Source organism: Plutella xylostella, chromosome 5 (genome assembly GCF_932276165.1).
Source record: "Plutella xylostella chromosome 5, ilPluXylo3.1, whole genome shotgun sequence".
In the NCBI taxonomy this organism is placed as follows: domain Eukaryota; kingdom Metazoa; phylum Arthropoda; class Insecta; order Lepidoptera; family Plutellidae; genus Plutella; species Plutella xylostella.
In genome coordinates, this window is record NC_063985.1 from 5,230,164 (window position 1) to 5,248,735 (window position 18,572).

The following is an 18,572-nucleotide window of genomic DNA, read 5'->3' on the forward strand; positions in this document are numbered from 1 at the left end:
ATTCACTCAAGCGGATTACTGGACGGCGCACCCTTCGCTTTTATTCTAAGAAATTTGGGCGCCTCGCGGTTTGGATTTGCATTTTTTTGGCTTTACCGAGCACTTTGACGTAAGTGAGGTCTTTATTTTTGGCACCATACACCTTGTGCGGTTAAAGAGTGCCACCCTTCGCATATTTCTGTGTAGAGAGAACCTACGTCAGACGGACGTTGTATAGTATGCTTCTAACGGTACTTATGCGAATCGTTAAGCAAGTTCCCATGAGGTACGGTAAAATTGCCGAAAAAAACAAAGCAGAGGATCTATACCTACGCTTGCCTATTAATGTCGCATGGCTACGTAAAAATTTGGAACAACGCGAATGAAAGTTGTTTAAATGAACAAGAAATGAATGGAACCGGATTTTTGTGCTGTCTGTTTGTTTCTCAAGTATTTGTGAATTCCGATTTAATGTCCACTTTACGGTATTTATCTTTTCTTTCTTTCAATTATCATAACTACTCGTATGTCCTTCTGTTTGCTTAATTCCAGTTGGTAGGTTTTTCCAACTTTGAGAAAGCTATAGGCATCATAATTTGTAATTTCACCCTCAAATGTTGGGAGACTAGGCCCTGAAAGCTTTTTATTTTTCATACTTTTTCCAGTGATGCAATCATAAAATAATACCTATATTACGTCTTTATATCTTATTATATTGACTAAACGAGACATTATATTTAGATTATGCCGCTGCAGGCGCCACCACTTATTTCAGTTTTTCCAGTACCTAACCCTTTTCACAATATTTATGTATAAACAGACCTACTTAACATTACTTTTGAGCATTTATGTTGATATCGAATTGTATTTCGTTGTGGTAGGCCTAGAGCCTAGAATAATTTAAACAATAGGTACGGCTATAACATTTTGTATATTTGGCTATAAATTTCATTGATGTCGGAAAATATACCTATCTTAATCTGATAATAAAACGTGGCCTAAGCATGTATCTTGTAAAAACAGCAATTGTTATTGGCAGACATATTGCATTATTATTAGATATTTCAACAACCAACACCCATCCCGATAATAGGTACATATCTCGGCGCACCTGTCTTGTCATAACATAACGTTGCAGTTTTTCCACAGTTTAAGATATTAGCTTGGCAAGGTCGGCCGTGGGAAGTGTGTTTTGGGTGCACTGGCAGAGTAGCATGAACGTGATGCGTTGTTAGATATCTATCTAACCAAGTACCTACTTAGTGTCTTAATTTCTACACCATAAGAGTTAAATTGGAAGTCATTCACATATAAAGTGTCTTCCTCTTTACCCGTGCGGGAGTGCCATGGATCATCTGATACGCTCCTAATGGTTTCTACACGATTACCTGTTCGCATGATCGAAGATAACTTTAGTTTGCATTTTTAATTTGTTGTTTTATATGGTTAAGTATAGGCTATCCAGATAAGAGAACATTATCAAGGTACACTATAACTTTATTTCATTTTCGATCGAACGCGTGTAAAATACTGGTTATGTATCCAAAATTGTGAGTATCATTTCACCTAATCTCGACCTACGCATAGGAGAATGGCGACCCTATAATCCCATTATCTGCGCTTCACTTCGAGAGTAATTTAATTGTTCACGCTTGTGTCAAGAGTTTGTGCGTTATGCTCTTTTTTATAATAAAAAAACTTGTACGGTTTCGTTGCCCTCCTTCTTGTCAGCGAAAGTTAAATTAATTTTGGTTTTATGTTGTTTTTATGTACACTTTGAATTAAGATGTTTGAAGAATAAAGCTTAACCGAGACTGTTGTTCTCATTATGCTATTCTTTATTATTGGCATGCTAAGGGAACTTGACCACGTAATCCATTCGGCCGTGGAGTTGCACAGAAATATGATCATATTTTCACTCTTTATTTGTGTACCGTGCGTCCGGCAAGCAAGTATGACGGGACGGGCGGCGCGGCGGCGGCGGCGGCGGCGGCGAAGGGCTTCAAACACTTTCCATCTCTCCGCACACGAGCCATGGGAAAGCATTTCCCTACAGCCGCGTGTCTATAATACACCACAATGAACTAACGTCATGCCTCAATCCGCAAAAGGCTCGGTATGAAATCTGTACAGTTCATGCACCTACAAAGGATAGCCTTTCAAACCCATATGGTGTTCTATTCATTGTTACTTTCCACATGTGAATCTTAGGTTTAGAAATACAAATCTGAAGATTTTAACGCTATAGGAGTTTTCATTAGATCCAATGCGATCTACTACTTATGACATCAAGTTTGACTGTCGATGACCTATTGTGACTTTATAAGATCAATAAACGCACAATGTGGCTTTGTGTCTTTGTATGATTCTCAAGGCTCACTGCGAGCTAAGCTGTGAATGAAAGTGGTAGCAAATAAGCTACGTACTGTCTGCTACAGGTCAGCTTCATTGATATACCTACGTATACTTATTTAAGTTTGAATACTGTCTAATTACTTTTGTGTATTCTTGCTATCATAAATTAAAATCATAAAGTATGATGTTAAATTTAATGTAACTCCGTTATAAATAATCCAAACTTAAATCATTAACTCCGAATGTATGAAACCACTTGTGTCCACTTAGCGCAAGCGCGATGATTGTGCACAAACAAGCATCTAAACACATGATCAATTTCCCTAATGACCGAATCGTGTTCGCGGCGACCGTGTAATGTAACGTGTAACCGGCGACGCAACAGCTGCTAACGATGAAAGTAATTTTTATCAATGACACTCTCTACTTCATAATGATTCTGTAGCCAAAAATGAAATCAGCCTCACGACATGATTGCGCAACGCTCGGAACTCGGAGTCGCGAATATCCGCAGTGAAAGTGCTCAGAAAAAACGAATTTCGGCGGTCAACGACTCGCCGTCCTTCCCGCATCGCGACCGGCGACCGGACCGCCGCCATTATGCAACTAAACTGACACTCTGAATGAGATAAAACTCGGTGACACGAAGGTCGAAAGTTACGCTATAGTTTGTAACTTATGTTAAAACTTAAATTAATATTAATTAAGTTGAATCGAAGGTTCTTATCTAGAGTTTAAGTTGCATAACGTATCATTTTGCATATTTGATAAATATAACCGGAATATACAAAATTTTCACGTAAATTTTCCGCATTTGAGCGCACTTTCAGTGGGATGAATCTAACTTAACTTATTAATGCGTAACATTACTCCTATAAAGTCGGAACATTATTGTTCCACAATCTACGAATGTGTATCAGCATACGCAGTAACTGTGCGATGGACCGCCGCCGCCGCCGCCGCTGCTGCTAACGGGCTCTCTACTCCAGTTGTTCGATCCCGGCGGAAAAACCGACTGAATAGTGTATCGGCAGAAGATATGTGTGATTACATGCAGAGGTGTTGCAGCTCGATTATTGTGGCAGATTCTCCGAGATTAATGACTATGCAACAAGTAATCGTGATTTATACGTATGTTCAAGCCAAGGAAGTGAATTGTGGTATGGATGGACGTTTTATGAATTTTAATAAAATGCATTGGTAACTGTAGTGCTTATGTTCACTGGATCATAATGTTATTTTTAAGACCAGATTGGTTTTTAAATTTATTTATTTAGTACTTGATTGTGTTAACTTTGCACTGCTGGTTTTAATGGTCTATCGTATGAAGATAAATTCATTAGTTTAATTAGTCTACAAAAACTATTTAGGACCAACTAATTAAATACACTTTGTCATCTTATTTTAATGAACTTTTAGTCGACCTCTACGTAATAGAAACCTCCTCAATTCTATTTATAGAAAGATTTCTTCATCAGCCCAGTTTCAACGCGTAGTCCAGCTCTATTGTTGTTCAATGACACGTGACAGAAGATCATCATCGTCAATCGTCCCTTACAGCCCTCTCCCTAGAGGTAGAGCAGATATAGAGGGTTTATAATTCAATTTGAAAGTCCCGTGTCCCGAGTACATCTGAGGATGCAGTTAGGATGATGGCGCCGCCGCCGCCGCCACCGCCGCGTGGTGCATTTAGGAAGAACGGTACGCGATCGATGGCCGATGGGACCGCAACGTGATTTGCACTAGGCCTCCACTATTTCACGTTATTACACGAATGTGATACGTTATGCGTTTACGTGATATGCCTGACGTAGATTGAACCGATAATTATTTTAATTTAAGTTTGTACGTGGTTTTGTGATTGGCTTACAAATAATTTTGGAGTCAAAAATTATTTATAATTTTCATGTAGCTTCATAGATTTTTTTTTATTTGAAACAAATTGATTCATGCTTTTAATATTAAAATAATTTTAAATTGTCTTTTATTAAATAACATACTTATTTAATTAATGGTTTAATAAAAAAAGTTTAATGATGTATTCATTTTGATAAATATTTAAAAATAAATACTGTAAATTTGAATTTTTGTACACTATTTGAATTAATAAGGTTCGTCCGTATTTTTTTCATTAAAACTTCACTTGTATATTTTTAAATATCAAACCGTTCAAAAAAAATATAAAGTTTTCCGCAAAAAAATACTTTCCGAGACACCCTGCACAAAAGAAAAACACAGCGCACTCACCTGCACGAGGACCGCAGCGATCAGCAACAGCCTGCTCCGCTTCATGTTGACTTCAGCTCCTGCAACAACAACGCAACGTGAGCACTTCACTACGGCAGCAGCGGGGAGCTACCAGCGCTCCATGGTGAGACGCGGCGCGCGAGCGGGCCGGCGGCGCAGTGCGCGCGCGCAGCCCCCCCCGCGCGCCCCGCCGCCCCCACGCCCCCCTCCCGACCCACTGACCGACTGCGGCTCCGGAACCACATCTTTCACTGCGGCCGGACGACTCCAGAAGTCAGGAACCGCCGCGGCCTTGCCGAGTCAAGGTCGCGCTTTTGTTTATCAGGTTCTCGGGTCCAGGGCGCGCGGACTGAAGGGCTTGAATGACTTAGATGATTGGTCTTGGACCTCTTTCGATTTCATATTAAGGTATTTTACATTTTGGTGTTGGTATGTAGGCTTGACTAAAGTAATTAATGAGCTTGACGAAAATGTTCAACTCTCTACTGAAAGCATTCGCATAAATTCTGATACATTGTCTCGTTTTGTATAAATACATATAAAGTAAAGAAGGCAGGTGAGATATTCGCGACACCTATTCAATTAAAACACAACAATGGGTTCAGCGACGTGCTACCATTTAATCCATGAGACTACGAAATTCCACGAAGCCAGTGAAAGCTATACATGGGAACCATTCAACTTGTGTATAATCTTAACCATGATTAAATCAACCATTTGAATGTTTTAAATGTTATGCCTACGTAATTAGTTGCATTATACAAATGGTGTTTATGTTGACAACTTTTACATAACGCAGGTGAGTGACATTCGCAAAGATTAACATTCATTAGGTAAGTTCTGGAGATTTCATAATCGTTAAGAGGCCGCTTTCTTCGCATTTTAGGTTCTTTGTGGATTACAGAAATGACATAAAGCTTTATTTTGCTGTTTTATAGCTACTTTCATTACCGTCCTTTCAAATTCATAAAGTGTTTATTTTTTTTGTAGTTATATGCACTGTTTTTAATGTACCAGCTACTATTAACTGTTCTAGTACTGCTCTACTAAGATTTCAAGGATATATAAGAATGAAAATAATTATATATTTTCATTTAAGTATATATTTTATATTAATTTGAGGGAGCGTGTAGTATGCGGGAGAGATCGCCCGCGCCGCCCCGTAGAAAGTCTCACTATACGAGCATGCTCGACCGCTGCACCGTTAGATATTATACGACATCACAACAAAGATATAGCTATTTAACAATAAAAATAGTCGTTTAGGCACGACCGAACACCTCCGCTGTTCTCAATTGGGACACGTGCCGGAACCAAACATAACCATTATGATTATGATTAGCAATATTCGCGAGAACCTCCAAACAAAAAGACCAGGGAAACTAAACAGCGGTCAGCCGATTAGGTTTTACGTTTTTGCGGTTGCACTAGCACCCATCTGGTTTGCGCTAACTGGGGCACGGGTGCCGGCTCGTAAGAAAGCTGGCCCTCCGGCATTTTCTATTTTCATGCAATCTGCGGCTGGATTATTATAAGTAGCGATCGCAGGTGCCGCGACAATTAGCCAGCCGGCGGCGGAATTCCACCACGTTCTGCGACCACGTTCCGTGTAGTGCTACAGAATTCTTGTACAAACAAGAACCTACGATACTTTTTCACTTCAGTAGTTCAGTTATCTGAATTGAATAATCTAAATTGAACACTATCCATCAATATGCTAAACAAACAATTGGTTAGTTAGGCGTACGCTCGCAGCTATTATTCGCATGTGTATTTAAATTTTCCGGTTGTTTTAATTGTGTTGTCCGAACTGCTGACCGGCGGTTGATGAGGCGGCATCACCTACCGCTCGCTGATCATCGCCCTGGGTTAGAGAAAGCTGCTCCCATTGTCATAATTGCGGACTCATTTGTTTCGTCCAAGAAAATGACTTAGTCAATATTATTGCCGGCCATTGATTAATGATTTTTAATTTAGAGCAGCTCAGGCGTAGCGGCGGCTATACAGGTGTCGTTGTGAGATTAATATTGTTATGATTGTTTTATTATCAAACGGATAGAACGCTTTATTAATCGAGTGAGTTGCTAAAGATCGGACACAAAAAGAAACTGCAACTGGTGAAGCGCAACATTCTAGAAGCGATGTCCATTGTACATGTAGTCGTGTACCACCAGGGGAGGGAGGTCCACATCCACACTCCGCATACATAAAATATACATTATAAATTATACAGCATTTTTTCAAACTTATGCGTATAGATTTCACTCGAGATGATCGGCAAAAACCGCGTGAGTCGTAAGATTATTCAGTAACTTTCGTTTTCAGCCGGTGGCTGATCTACAAGTCTATCAGGCCTACCTAACTATACTCAGTTTTAGCCAAAACTAATTCAATTATAAATAACAGCGACAACGGCTTTTAAGCATATTAAAAAAAATAAGTACCTATTATGTATGTTTAATTATGTAAATTTTTACCACGTCTTCCTATTTTTTTTCTACTTATATCCATTGTAACGGACCTATACAGGGTTATTGGTAAGTAGACCTGATCCTTTCAGGAGGTGATAGAGGAAGGCATTTCCAGTCGATTATACCCTATAATGCATTATCCGAAAATTAACCATTTCTAAGATATTTAATATTTAAAGATTTTTTGAATTTTTGCCAAAATTTCATGTTTAAGACCGAAAATAAAAAAAAACTAGCCATATCTAAATACTTTTTTTGTTTGTTTAGCATTAGTAACATCTTAATAAACTAATTAAAATAATCAAATGTGCAATATTCGACTAAAATTAGACACAATACCTCAAAATAGATAAACATTTTTAATAAATATTCAAAACCTAAAAACAAATAAGTTAAATTAAAAAAGAATTTCATATAACAATTTTTTGTGCACTTCAGCTTAAAAATATTGTCAACTTATAAGCTTTCAAATGAGATATTTCAATATCAAATCGATTTAGGTATCACCAAGATATGGCCAAAACAATCAGAGAAGGCGGACAAAATTCAACAGAAAAACTAACAAAATTAGCGCATTTTAAAGGTAAAAAGTGTGATGGTTTTCAGTCCTGTTCACTTTAGTATGGAAACCCCTGTTGAATTTTGTCCGCCTTCTCTGATTGTTTTGGCCATATCTTAGTGATACCTAAATCGATTTGATATTGAAATATCTCATTTGAAAGCTTATAAGTTGACAATGTTTTTAAGCTAAAGTGCACAAAAAATTGTTACATGAAATTCTTTTTTAATTTAACTTATTTGTTTTTAAGTTTTGAATATATTTTAAAAATGTTTATCTATTTTGAGGCATTGTGTCTAATTTTAGTCGAATATTGCACATTTGATTATTTTAATTAGTTTATTAAGATGTTACTAATGCTTAACAAACAAAAAAAGTATTTAGATATGGCTAGTTTTTTTTATTTTCGGGTTTAAACACGAAATTTTGGCAAAAATTAAAAAATCTTTAAATATTAAATATCTTAGAAATGGTTAATTTTCGGATAATGCATTATAGGGTATAATCGACTGGAAATGCATTCCTCTATCACCTCCTGAAAGGATCAGGTCTACTTGCAAATAACCCTGTATAGGTGTTTACAATATTTCATGTCTCGGTGTCGTCTAGCCAGTGTAGCTAAACTCTGAAAGGCTGTAGAAAGCCGTCGAGTCACGTAAACCAATTATTTCCGTATTGAAGCACGCGCGCCTTATCCTTATCAAATGATCAACAAGTGGCATCATTCTATTGTCTTTCCGATGCAAGTAGATGTAGTCGCCCCGTGACGGATCATTATCGGAGTTGTGACTAATATACCATCACTATGGTATGGACCAAAATATAGTGCGGTGTCGGAGATTTGGACAATGATTCATGGGTTGTCTGTTAAAAATATTTATTAAAATCTTTTACTTTTATTTTATTTAAAGTAAGTATTGTTCTATTCAAAAGAAAGTATATTAAACAAAGATATTATTTATAAATATTTATTTTTAACTTAACATAAAGCACTATTAATCATCTAACAGTTCACAGTGGCTATACAATTAATGGAGCTTAGATACTCCAATTAAAAGCTACGTTACGTTATAAATTAACAGATACAACTGCCGTTAAATCAATGTTTACGAAGCAATTATAATTTAGTATTAAAGATTTTATGGATGGATATAAATGACCCACAATTACGACTCATTCATTTGAAGATCACACAAAGACGTATGTACAAATCAGTACCAGTATTATTTATAGATTTTGTTTTATAAACTTTACTTCAATAAAACTGATTGTTCTGAATGCTTTGATACATCTCCACATACCATATATGCCCTTTAAAGAGATTTTTTTAAAATAATAAGTAACAAATGGTATAACGGTTATTTAATCATGTTTCTCACTTCAAGTGCTTAATTATAACTCTATATTTAGCGGGTAATATCTTGAATTTGTTTTACCAATTAAGTGAAATATTTTTCTAAAATGAGAATCCGGTACATAAATATGTGAAAGTGATACTGTAGGCGCGTGCGACCAATTACAGCTGCAGCAGTAATGCTCAGAGAAATGCATTATACAGAGGAAATCTAAATACAATATCGTAGCCAATACGAATATACTGTGCAGCAAATGTAAAGGAAACCTTTAAAATAATATGTCTAAAGTATATTTTGTTCGTTTAAAATGTTATCGCCATTTTAAAAGTTTGAGCCATTTTTTATTTTTTTGTAATATCTGCAGGTATGCACTATAAGATGTCCACCTTATATCTGCTTCTTTAGATATATTACGTTAATTTAGGTATTAAATCAACTAGGTACTAGAAGAAATAAACATATTTTTATTTATGTAGAACAAATTTAGTTCAAATTAGGCATCCAAAAATGCATTAACGGTATACACTACACTATACACTCGAAGACAGTAAAAAAGTTCCACCTGCCATTGCAGCTCCATATGTATATGTCACTGGAACTTTTTCATTGCTCGTGGGTATGTTGTAATGATGCACTAATGATCCCACTGAATGTCTCGGTGTTCAGTGGTCTATGTAAGAGGGCTCGGAAGCGGCGGGTGGTCGGTTTATCTCCATGTCCAGACCTAGCTTAGACCGAGAAAGCCTAGATTCTGAACCATTATTAATTAACCCTGCGAACATTTATCATTTCTTGATAAAATATTACCGCTCCTTCACATAAACACTTTGTAAATATTCTACAGATAATGAAGTGCGACAATCAGGATAAAGTAACATTAAAATATAAGTTAGTTAATAATTTTAATACGTAATACACGTACTCCTGAACAAAAACTCAAAAACAATAAATAAGAATCCCATGTATATAAGTAGAATTAATTAATTACGTTTATATGGTATGGTATGTTACATACGTCGTATATATAGATGCATTTATGCAGTTTGACTAGCTCGTAGTAGCTGAAGGACTTGCTTGTGCATTCAAGATCTGCATCGGTCTATGTAAATGACAATGTCACTGCCAACTCATTTTAGGCTCTGATTACTTGCGCAGACGGTTTGGCTTTTAATTGGCGGGCGCTCTGCTTTAACGAGCTGAAAGTTTAGTATAATTAATGAATGGGAATGCGCCGGGTTGACTTCTCTCTTCCATTATTCTTTGGACGCAATCGCTAGAAAGCGAGTTTGTATATGTAACTAGACAATTTACACTAAAATTCTCATACCAACGCTAATTTTGTTGTGTGAAGCAGATGTTTGGAGATATTAAACGTAAGAAAAGTGGTTATAAAGTTTGACGTGAACTTGAAACGTTTTCCAAGATCAAGATGATTGTTGTTTTTGTGGTCGCACAATAGTCACAATGGTCTTTATTAGTCTCTAAGCATGTCTTATGTCTCAGCGTAAAAAAGTTATTACAATGATATGCTAACTTTCGTTTCGTATGAATTTGAACATGTGTTTTTGCTGCCATAGGTATAATAATAGCATCAGTTTTCACTTATTGGGTCAACAGTCGGGGTGAACCCACTTGTGGCCATTGTTGAGGCTTCTCACAATGTTACGAGCTGGCATTAACCTTAAACAATCAGTTTTTTTTGTATTATAATTCTCCATCGTTTATTGAGATAACTGAAGAGTCATTGTGAAGATTAGTTTCTATTTATAACCGTGCAGAAATATAAATTTTATGAAATACTATCAGATTTACATGCCATCGTTGCTTCTTTTTTTTAATTTGTCGAAGGAAATTTTATACAAGAAAATTTATTAGTAAGTAATTAGGTGAAAATAAAGTTTTTGGTAAATTGACAAGTAAAATTAGCACAAGACGGATTGGAAATTTATTGGGTACATTGGAAAAGTGATTGGCAGGGGCCCTAAAGCAAATAGTTGTCGAACTGCCAAAATACCGCATAACGTCCTAAATACTCTCGTTAGCAGTCTCCTCACGTCTGCGCTATTTGCCAAAATCCGTGTCTTCTAAATAATGTACTCTGACCAACATACAATGTAACTCAAACTCAAACCACCACTGACAGTGTTAGAATTTATATATTTACAAGGTAGGTACAAACGTGTATAAATAGTATGGAATCGTCTGTACTTATGATAATTTTTACTTTTTACCATATTATTCAATTTCGTGTGAAAAAAATGTAGTTAAATATGCGGTATGTGGCAATCACGTATCACAGTATGCACATTAGATCCTGCGCCTACGCAGGCTCAAGGTTACACCCGAAGCACTTTCACCCACCAAAAGTCATTGCCCCTGGATATCTGCATCCGCAAAATCTACTCCCCATTGTACAAAACACGTAACTCGCAATTTTGACTCAAACACTCTGAAAATAGAATTGAAAATTAAACGCCGGCGCACTTGATTCCATCCATTGACGTTTACGTTCAATGCCCGTGATAATGGTACCGCGAGAAACGTAACGTGGCCCACTTTCTCTTTTAAGCACACGCGTCTCTGTCTTTCGTGTGGACGCGGGATGTGCCCGAGCGGGACGGCGTGTGTGAGATGTTGCGCGGGGCAGGAGGCTGGAGTGTGCAGATCGCTTTCTTCGGCGCACTTGGCACTGAGGCGCTGCAAATCCGGAAACTTTCGTTGGTGCCCGAGCGCGGGGCGGCGGCGGCGGCGGCGGTGCGGCGTGGGCGCCGGACGTCAGTTGTTTGGGCATTTTATTTTATTGCGCAATCAATTGTTGAGATTTGTAGTTTTATTTATATTTTTTGCTAATACAGTCAGAACGTGATTTAGGTTCTTATTACTTTTTATATTTTGCGTAGAATAGAGAGTATTAGCTTAAGGGGCCGTCCATTAATCACGTGAGGCTCAAAGGGGGGGGGAGGGGGTACTGAAAACCTCACGAAACATCACGAGGGGGGAGGGGGGGTTCTCGTTAGACATCACGTGTATTAATTGTTTGTCAAAAATTAGGTATTTCTGAACCGATATTTTGGACGGCGCAAAAATTTTAACGATTTGTAGTATGACCTATATTTTTTCTAGTCAAAAATTGCCTTTACATAGACTTCCAAAAAAATACACGTGATCCAGGGGGGGGAGGGGGGGTTGGTCCCAAACCTCACCAAATATCACCAGGGGGGAGGGGGGGGGTCAAAAAATGACAAAAACGACCTCACGTGATTAATGGACGGCCCCTAAGTTTTATAAATAAGCTATTTGGAATTTCTAAATATTTCCTAACATTTAGGTATTAAAAGTCATAAATTGAAGTCCCATAAAACAAAATTACCTAAGTAAATCAAGAATTATATAACCTTTCAGTAGATACTGCTACGTAGCTTAGCTAATGCATACTAGATTATACTCCCGATAGTATTCTTAGTTACATTCAGCAATTAATTTAGTATTTAAATCAGACGTGTGTGATCTACAAGGAAATTTAATCCAATAAAAACACCGTCACACGTCATAGCTTTAGACACTTTTGACACCCAATTAGATAAATGATAAACCGGCCACACCATTTTGTCAACTGTATGTGACAAAAAGCGGCGTCCCACGCGCCCCGGCGGCGCTATCGCGAACTAAATTAGCCACAGCTACCTGTCATAATGAGGCGAGATAACTCGACGCGACAGTACCTATCGATCCGACCCGGTACCCACTTGTCACAACGATTGTACAGATGAACACTATCGCATCATCTTCAATTTTACGTCCGATTGAATTAAATTAGCTACTGGTCATTTTGATGTATTGAATTACGTAGGTAGGTGCTTAGTTTTTTTGTAGATGTAGAGAAATAAATTCGTCTTGTACATCGCTCCATGAGCGGATCATTTTACAACAAACCAATTAATTATAGTACTTTCAGCAATTTCGTCACTTACTCATGCCCATAATTATCATAAAGCATTAATGATTCATAAATAATTTCATAGTTATAAAAACTCTTATCACTTATTCTTTAATCTACAAGTCAATAACTTGTAGTAAAACTAGCAGAATATGACATAATTAATGACTTAATGACACTCAGAATTCTCAGAAATAAATACGGAGATAAATATTCATAGCACCATATAAAAGAATTCAACGCGTTGCATGCGCTACGCCGTGCTACGCGGCTACGACCGCAACTGGCTACGAGCGGCTACGCAGCTACGCAAGGAATCTTAATGGAATTATAATCTTGCATTCATACGATTGTTAATGTCTCTCAAAACAGCTTCATAAACTTTATGCTGATCCGTTTCGTTTTCACTTTCATTCGTTCCGTTATTTGAACGGTTGAGTAAAAGTTTATCACGGTAATACATTATGTCCATACAAGTTAGTTAGTAAGTTCTATTAATGTCCTACAATATTATTAGATAACATAAATACTTACGCCTGCATTCCCTCTTTGGTTTGGCAGGCGTACATTGATGGTATTTATTTTGCAATCTTCTTACTTTAGTTGTCAGTTCATTATTTACATAACCATTGAAATAACATATTTAACAAAAATGCATATTGTATCTATCCGCTTCGGCACCTTACCCAGAACTATAGATAACAGGTGTCTGTAAATAAGTTTATTTAAAATATAAGAACAACCTAAACTAACAATATTTTATTAGATAAAAACATTATAAACTTTCCTATAAAAACCAATACTACACACACGCCATTCATACTACATAGTAAAAATAAAAGCTATAATATGTATAGGTACACAGCATGGCGCCGACTGGGACCCATATACCTACCTAACTAAACACCCATACACGACACGACACGACACGACGTATTAAGGTTTATCTACACGATGACTGCTTGTAATGTAATTTATCCCGATTGATAGGCGAACCGTCAAACCACAATGATGATTTAAAAAAAGCCACTTCCATCTTATGTGTTGATTATAATCAATTTCATTGTTAATAATGCTGCTGGCAAATTCGTGAGGTCGAGCTATTGTATGGTTTTCGTAGACATTGAATATGATAATTATTTGAAAATTAATTCACGTTGGTTAGTGTCATCAAAAAGAGGTAAGTTTAATAAGTAGCCATAAAAACTTCATTACTGCTAATTGTTGACTGGCTGTTGTAATGCCGTATTCCATTATGGAGCATGTTAAGTAAAAGCCGCTGCGCCTGTTATTATTCCTAGAGTAAACCTCTTGGATACTCGTAACCTGTCCTCCGATGGACCGGCGGCGGCGGCGGGGCGGCGAGGCGGTGGCGGCGGCGTCGAGGCGGTGGCGCGCGGTGGCACTCGCTGCTCATTACTCGCAACTCGAAAGCAATCAAGTGCCGCCGGCGACTCCACTATGCTAATGCCCCTAGATGGACTGAACCTCGTATCTCGAAGAAATCGGCCCGCTTTTCCGAGAAAATTGCCTAATTAGCATATGTTCCCGCCAATATTGATATAGGTGCTCCAAATGCTCGACTTCATTGACGCAAATGAAGCTAAAATATAGTGGTTCGGATTATGAAGTAATGGGTAGTGGTTTAACTGGATTAGAAATTTTAATTTATCACTTTAAGGTATGATGGGCATATAAACTACTTTTACATGTCTTAAACTGATAAGTAGATGTGCGGCCCTTCGCGAGGTGGCTCGGGGCGGTGCCGGCGCCTGCCTCGCTCGACTACACTGATTTTTGAGAGAAAGTAAGTTTGTTTATTCGTAATACATACACGTGCATGCGACAGATGATGGATGAGACTCGTTTAGTTCAACGAGCAATAATAGTGCGAATTACGCGACTTGTCATGCTACGACCATTTCATGTTTGATTTACGATTTGAATTCAAATCGCAAAACAAAAACTATTCGCGTTTATAAATGTCATCACAGTCACAGCCTACTTACTCAGCATTTCAGGTTAGGTACTTGCATTTCCTATACTATTAGGTACTAAGAGATTCTAGGAATGCCCATGCACAGTCACATTCACGTAATTAAACATTCCCGTAGCTAATTAAATCGTTTATCACTTTAACGGCTTCCATTTTATAGCTCTGCAGTGTTTACGTATAGTGTCAATGTTCACGCATCGGAACTAGTAAGAAGTACGTACTAAGTACTTAAGTAGTTATAAAAGTTATCAGAACATTCCGAAGCCCGCAGTTTCTACATAGCTCGAGTGTTGAACTAGTTAAAGGAGCGGCGCCACTGTCTATGTCGACTGGCCCCAGTAACTCCAGTTAACTGTTCTTATCGAGTGTAAAGATAATTTTGTGACAAGCCATTTCCATTCTCAGCCGGAACTTCCGATGGGAGAAACTGCAGTGGATCAGTCTAGAAACTAGATAGATAACTTTCTGCGGTATCGATGTCCGCCCCGCTGCACCGACTTTTATATTGTAACGTTTATATTGAATCGGAAAGTCTTGTGTTAACACGAAAGGAGCGGTCCCACAATCTCAGCGCTACTGCATTCTTGCATGCACTGAATGTACCTAACTATTATAGGTATAGTGTATTTATTTGAGCTCTCATATGCTGATAGCAGGCCTTTGCCTCATTTTTCAGGAAGACCCCTCTCTTACTATTGAAATACAGAATTTTCATCACTATTCTATTCTATTCTATTCTCTGTGGGGGTAACAGTACCTGCACCTGGCTCTCTCGAATAGAACCTTTGTGCATATCCCCAAGGTCTAAACTGCCTTCCTAAGCTTTGACCATTTTCCCACCACGCTCCACTGCGGGTGATAGACTTAGCACATCTAGATATGTGAACCCACCAGGTTCACATATCTAGATGTGCTAAATTTAGATATGCAGGTTTCCTCACGATGTTTTCCTTCACCGTAAGAGCGATGGTATACATTGTACTTAAATTCAGAAAAGAACTCATTGACACGTGTCAGCACCGGGATTCGAACCCGCATCTCTGGCCTGAAAAGCGGGCGCTTACTCGATGAGCTACCACCGTTTTTCATCATTTTAATTGAAAATTTTATATCTTTCAATCAAACGGAAAAACAATGTTTGGATTAGTTATTCAAAATAATGAATTGCTTTTGGATTATAATGACTATTAATTCATTTTCACCTATATATTCGTACCTATGATTTTTTATTATTAAATGGCATCTTAATCTGCACAAGTGTTATAAAGTAAAGACATTGAAAAGAAATGGCGCGTACATAAAACCATCATTACGCCATCATGCGTCAGTGTGTCAAGCACAACACCGCACAAGTGTGCCAGCGGAGTGGTCCGGCGCGGCGGCCGGTCCTAACACCGCCACATGACGCTTGCTGCGGCAATTCTCAATGAATATTGAAAAAGTTGATTAATTACTCCTACTACTCGTATGTAGAGTTAATCCTATGCAGATATTGATGCTGATGTACTTATACAGACTTAAATATACTTATTTTATTTTTTATACATTCTGCTGTGCACGTAAACAAATCACAAACAATTTGAACCTTCTAAGAAAATAAAAATATGAAAGACTAATGGCGTACTAATGGCATTTTTAAAATGTCATAACTTATTCTCCGGAACATAAACCGTCTAGCTCCAGCACTCCATTTGGGGTCTCGTTACGCGTTACAAAGTGTCTGTGACGAATGCCGCGACACGCGTCCGTCACTCGCGGCCATCACGCGGCGCAATTAGTGCACGAGGCGGAAGAGAAAGTCTCCGAGGGCTCAAGGACGAGGCCCGTTGCGCAACACCGTGGGACCAGCCGCCGGCATTGTGCACCGGAGGACGGAGCAGAAGGGTGACTCTATACTGATGAAAAACTAACGAAAGAGAGCTGTCGTGCAATCGGCACGTTTAATGCAGCTATAAAGTCGTGGCTCGCCCAGCAGCGCTCCGAAACTTAGTTTTTCGTTAGAGTGACCCCCAGGACCACACCACGCCGTGACTCATGGAGCCATCTGCAACAGCTTTCACTTTGACCCTTTTCTAAGCTAAGTTTAATGTTAGCTGTAGCAAAATGTCAATGATCGCAGATTAAGTTAAACTGTGATTTATTTTAAATTGATTGCCCTTAAAGATAATAATAGAAGTCACAAAATCACCAATAATTGATTAAACTTGAACCGTAGCGGCGGTACTCGTAATATTCAAGTGCATATTACGAAGTAAACAATGTCAGAAGCGGCACGAAGGCGGTAAGGTCATGGTCCTGCACTTTCACTGTTTGCGCGGTGCGGGGGACGCGGGGGCGGCGGCGGGGGGCGGGGGCGCGTGCTAAGTACAGAGTACGTTGCGTCACCGACCGCGATCTAACCCGCACATAATGGCCGAGAGAAAGTCCATACAAACGAACACCAAAAATGATCGATCTCGTTCAAAAACATACTATCCGTTTGCTAACCATCAGGTGTTACACAACTTATATAAAATTTAAGAAAGTCGTCTAAACGGTGTTACGTATCGCGATACGCGACGTCACGGTGGTCAAGGAAGCGACGACCACGCTTTCATCCGCTTTCTTGAAATAATAAAATATATTATGAATGTAATTAAAGTGATACTTACAAATGCTTTTATCTGAGTGGCATATAATTAGCGCGACTTGCAAAACTGGAAAACCTGTAACAAGATGTGACATAGATTAAATTATGTTTCAAATTACATCACAGCAAATATGTAATTGTAAGTATTACGAGTCAATGCAGGATGTCCATCATTGCTTGTCCATTACCCACTATACATATTAAATAGCTTCCTCATAATTATTTTAACTGCATGGCGATCGTTGCTACCAAAAAAGTAGGTTCATAACCTCTTACATGTACTCGTAAGGTCAAACCAAAAGCTGGCTTACATGAGATAGGTCAGTAGAGTGATGTGAACAAACTTTTATAGCTCATTTCTGGAGCTTAACTTGTTCCTTCGTTATAAGATAAGATAAAGATAAAAATTATTATAATTAAGTTTAACACATTTAAGTTTAGAATTACGTTTAATTCTAATAACAACTGCTGACTTTCTACTGTGAGTATTCCTGAAACATCGCTACTTACACCTGCTTTTATACGGACCCATTAACATATCCCTAATCTTGATATTTTTCGCTCCTTTCTTTGGTTAGTAATAACGAACTTTTTAAAATGTTATGAAGACTGTAAAAAAACAGTCACGTAGTCACTAAAATTGTACGTTTCCGCTATGATACATTGTGTAAAGCGTAAAACGGTGTCACAGTAATAAAACAACAATGCAACACATTGGCTCTGTTCCAGCATTATCTACAATCACCCAGTTGCATAAATTCACCGTGACACTTTTACTTTCAGCAAATTGGTTTAACGCTAACAAAAGCATACTACATATAGAGCAATTTTCCAATTTCCTCCCATTATGTCACAGACAATACAACTGTTCTTGAGTAACATGTGTATGAAGCTAATCTTGTTTTGCGGAGGTAGTGAAATCGTCCTTGCGACAACACAATGGTCGGTCTAGACAATGTGCTGTTGGTGATAAGCCCCCTTCCCGGTCTGTGGCCTCGTCGCGGAAACTCGAAAGTGAAAGCCTCCAGTGACTTGTGATAACTG

General features: G+C 38.2%; 1 protein-coding gene across 1 annotated transcript in view; it reads right to left on the reverse strand.

The window, feature by feature from the left end:
* LOC119692331 (cuticlin-4) overlaps positions 1-18,572 on the reverse strand; it is a 28,146-nt gene that overhangs the window by 3,155 nt on the left and 6,419 nt on the right. Inside the window, exons 2-3 of the mRNA XM_048633406.1 lie at positions 17,551-17,604; positions 4,582-4,640 (exon numbers count right to left, since the gene is read on the reverse strand). Of these exons, the coding sequence (XP_048489363.1) occupies positions 4,582-4,626 (45 nt within the window). The 5' untranslated portion in view covers positions 4,627-4,640; positions 17,551-17,604. The remainder of the gene's footprint in view (positions 1-4,581; positions 4,641-17,550; positions 17,605-18,572) is intronic.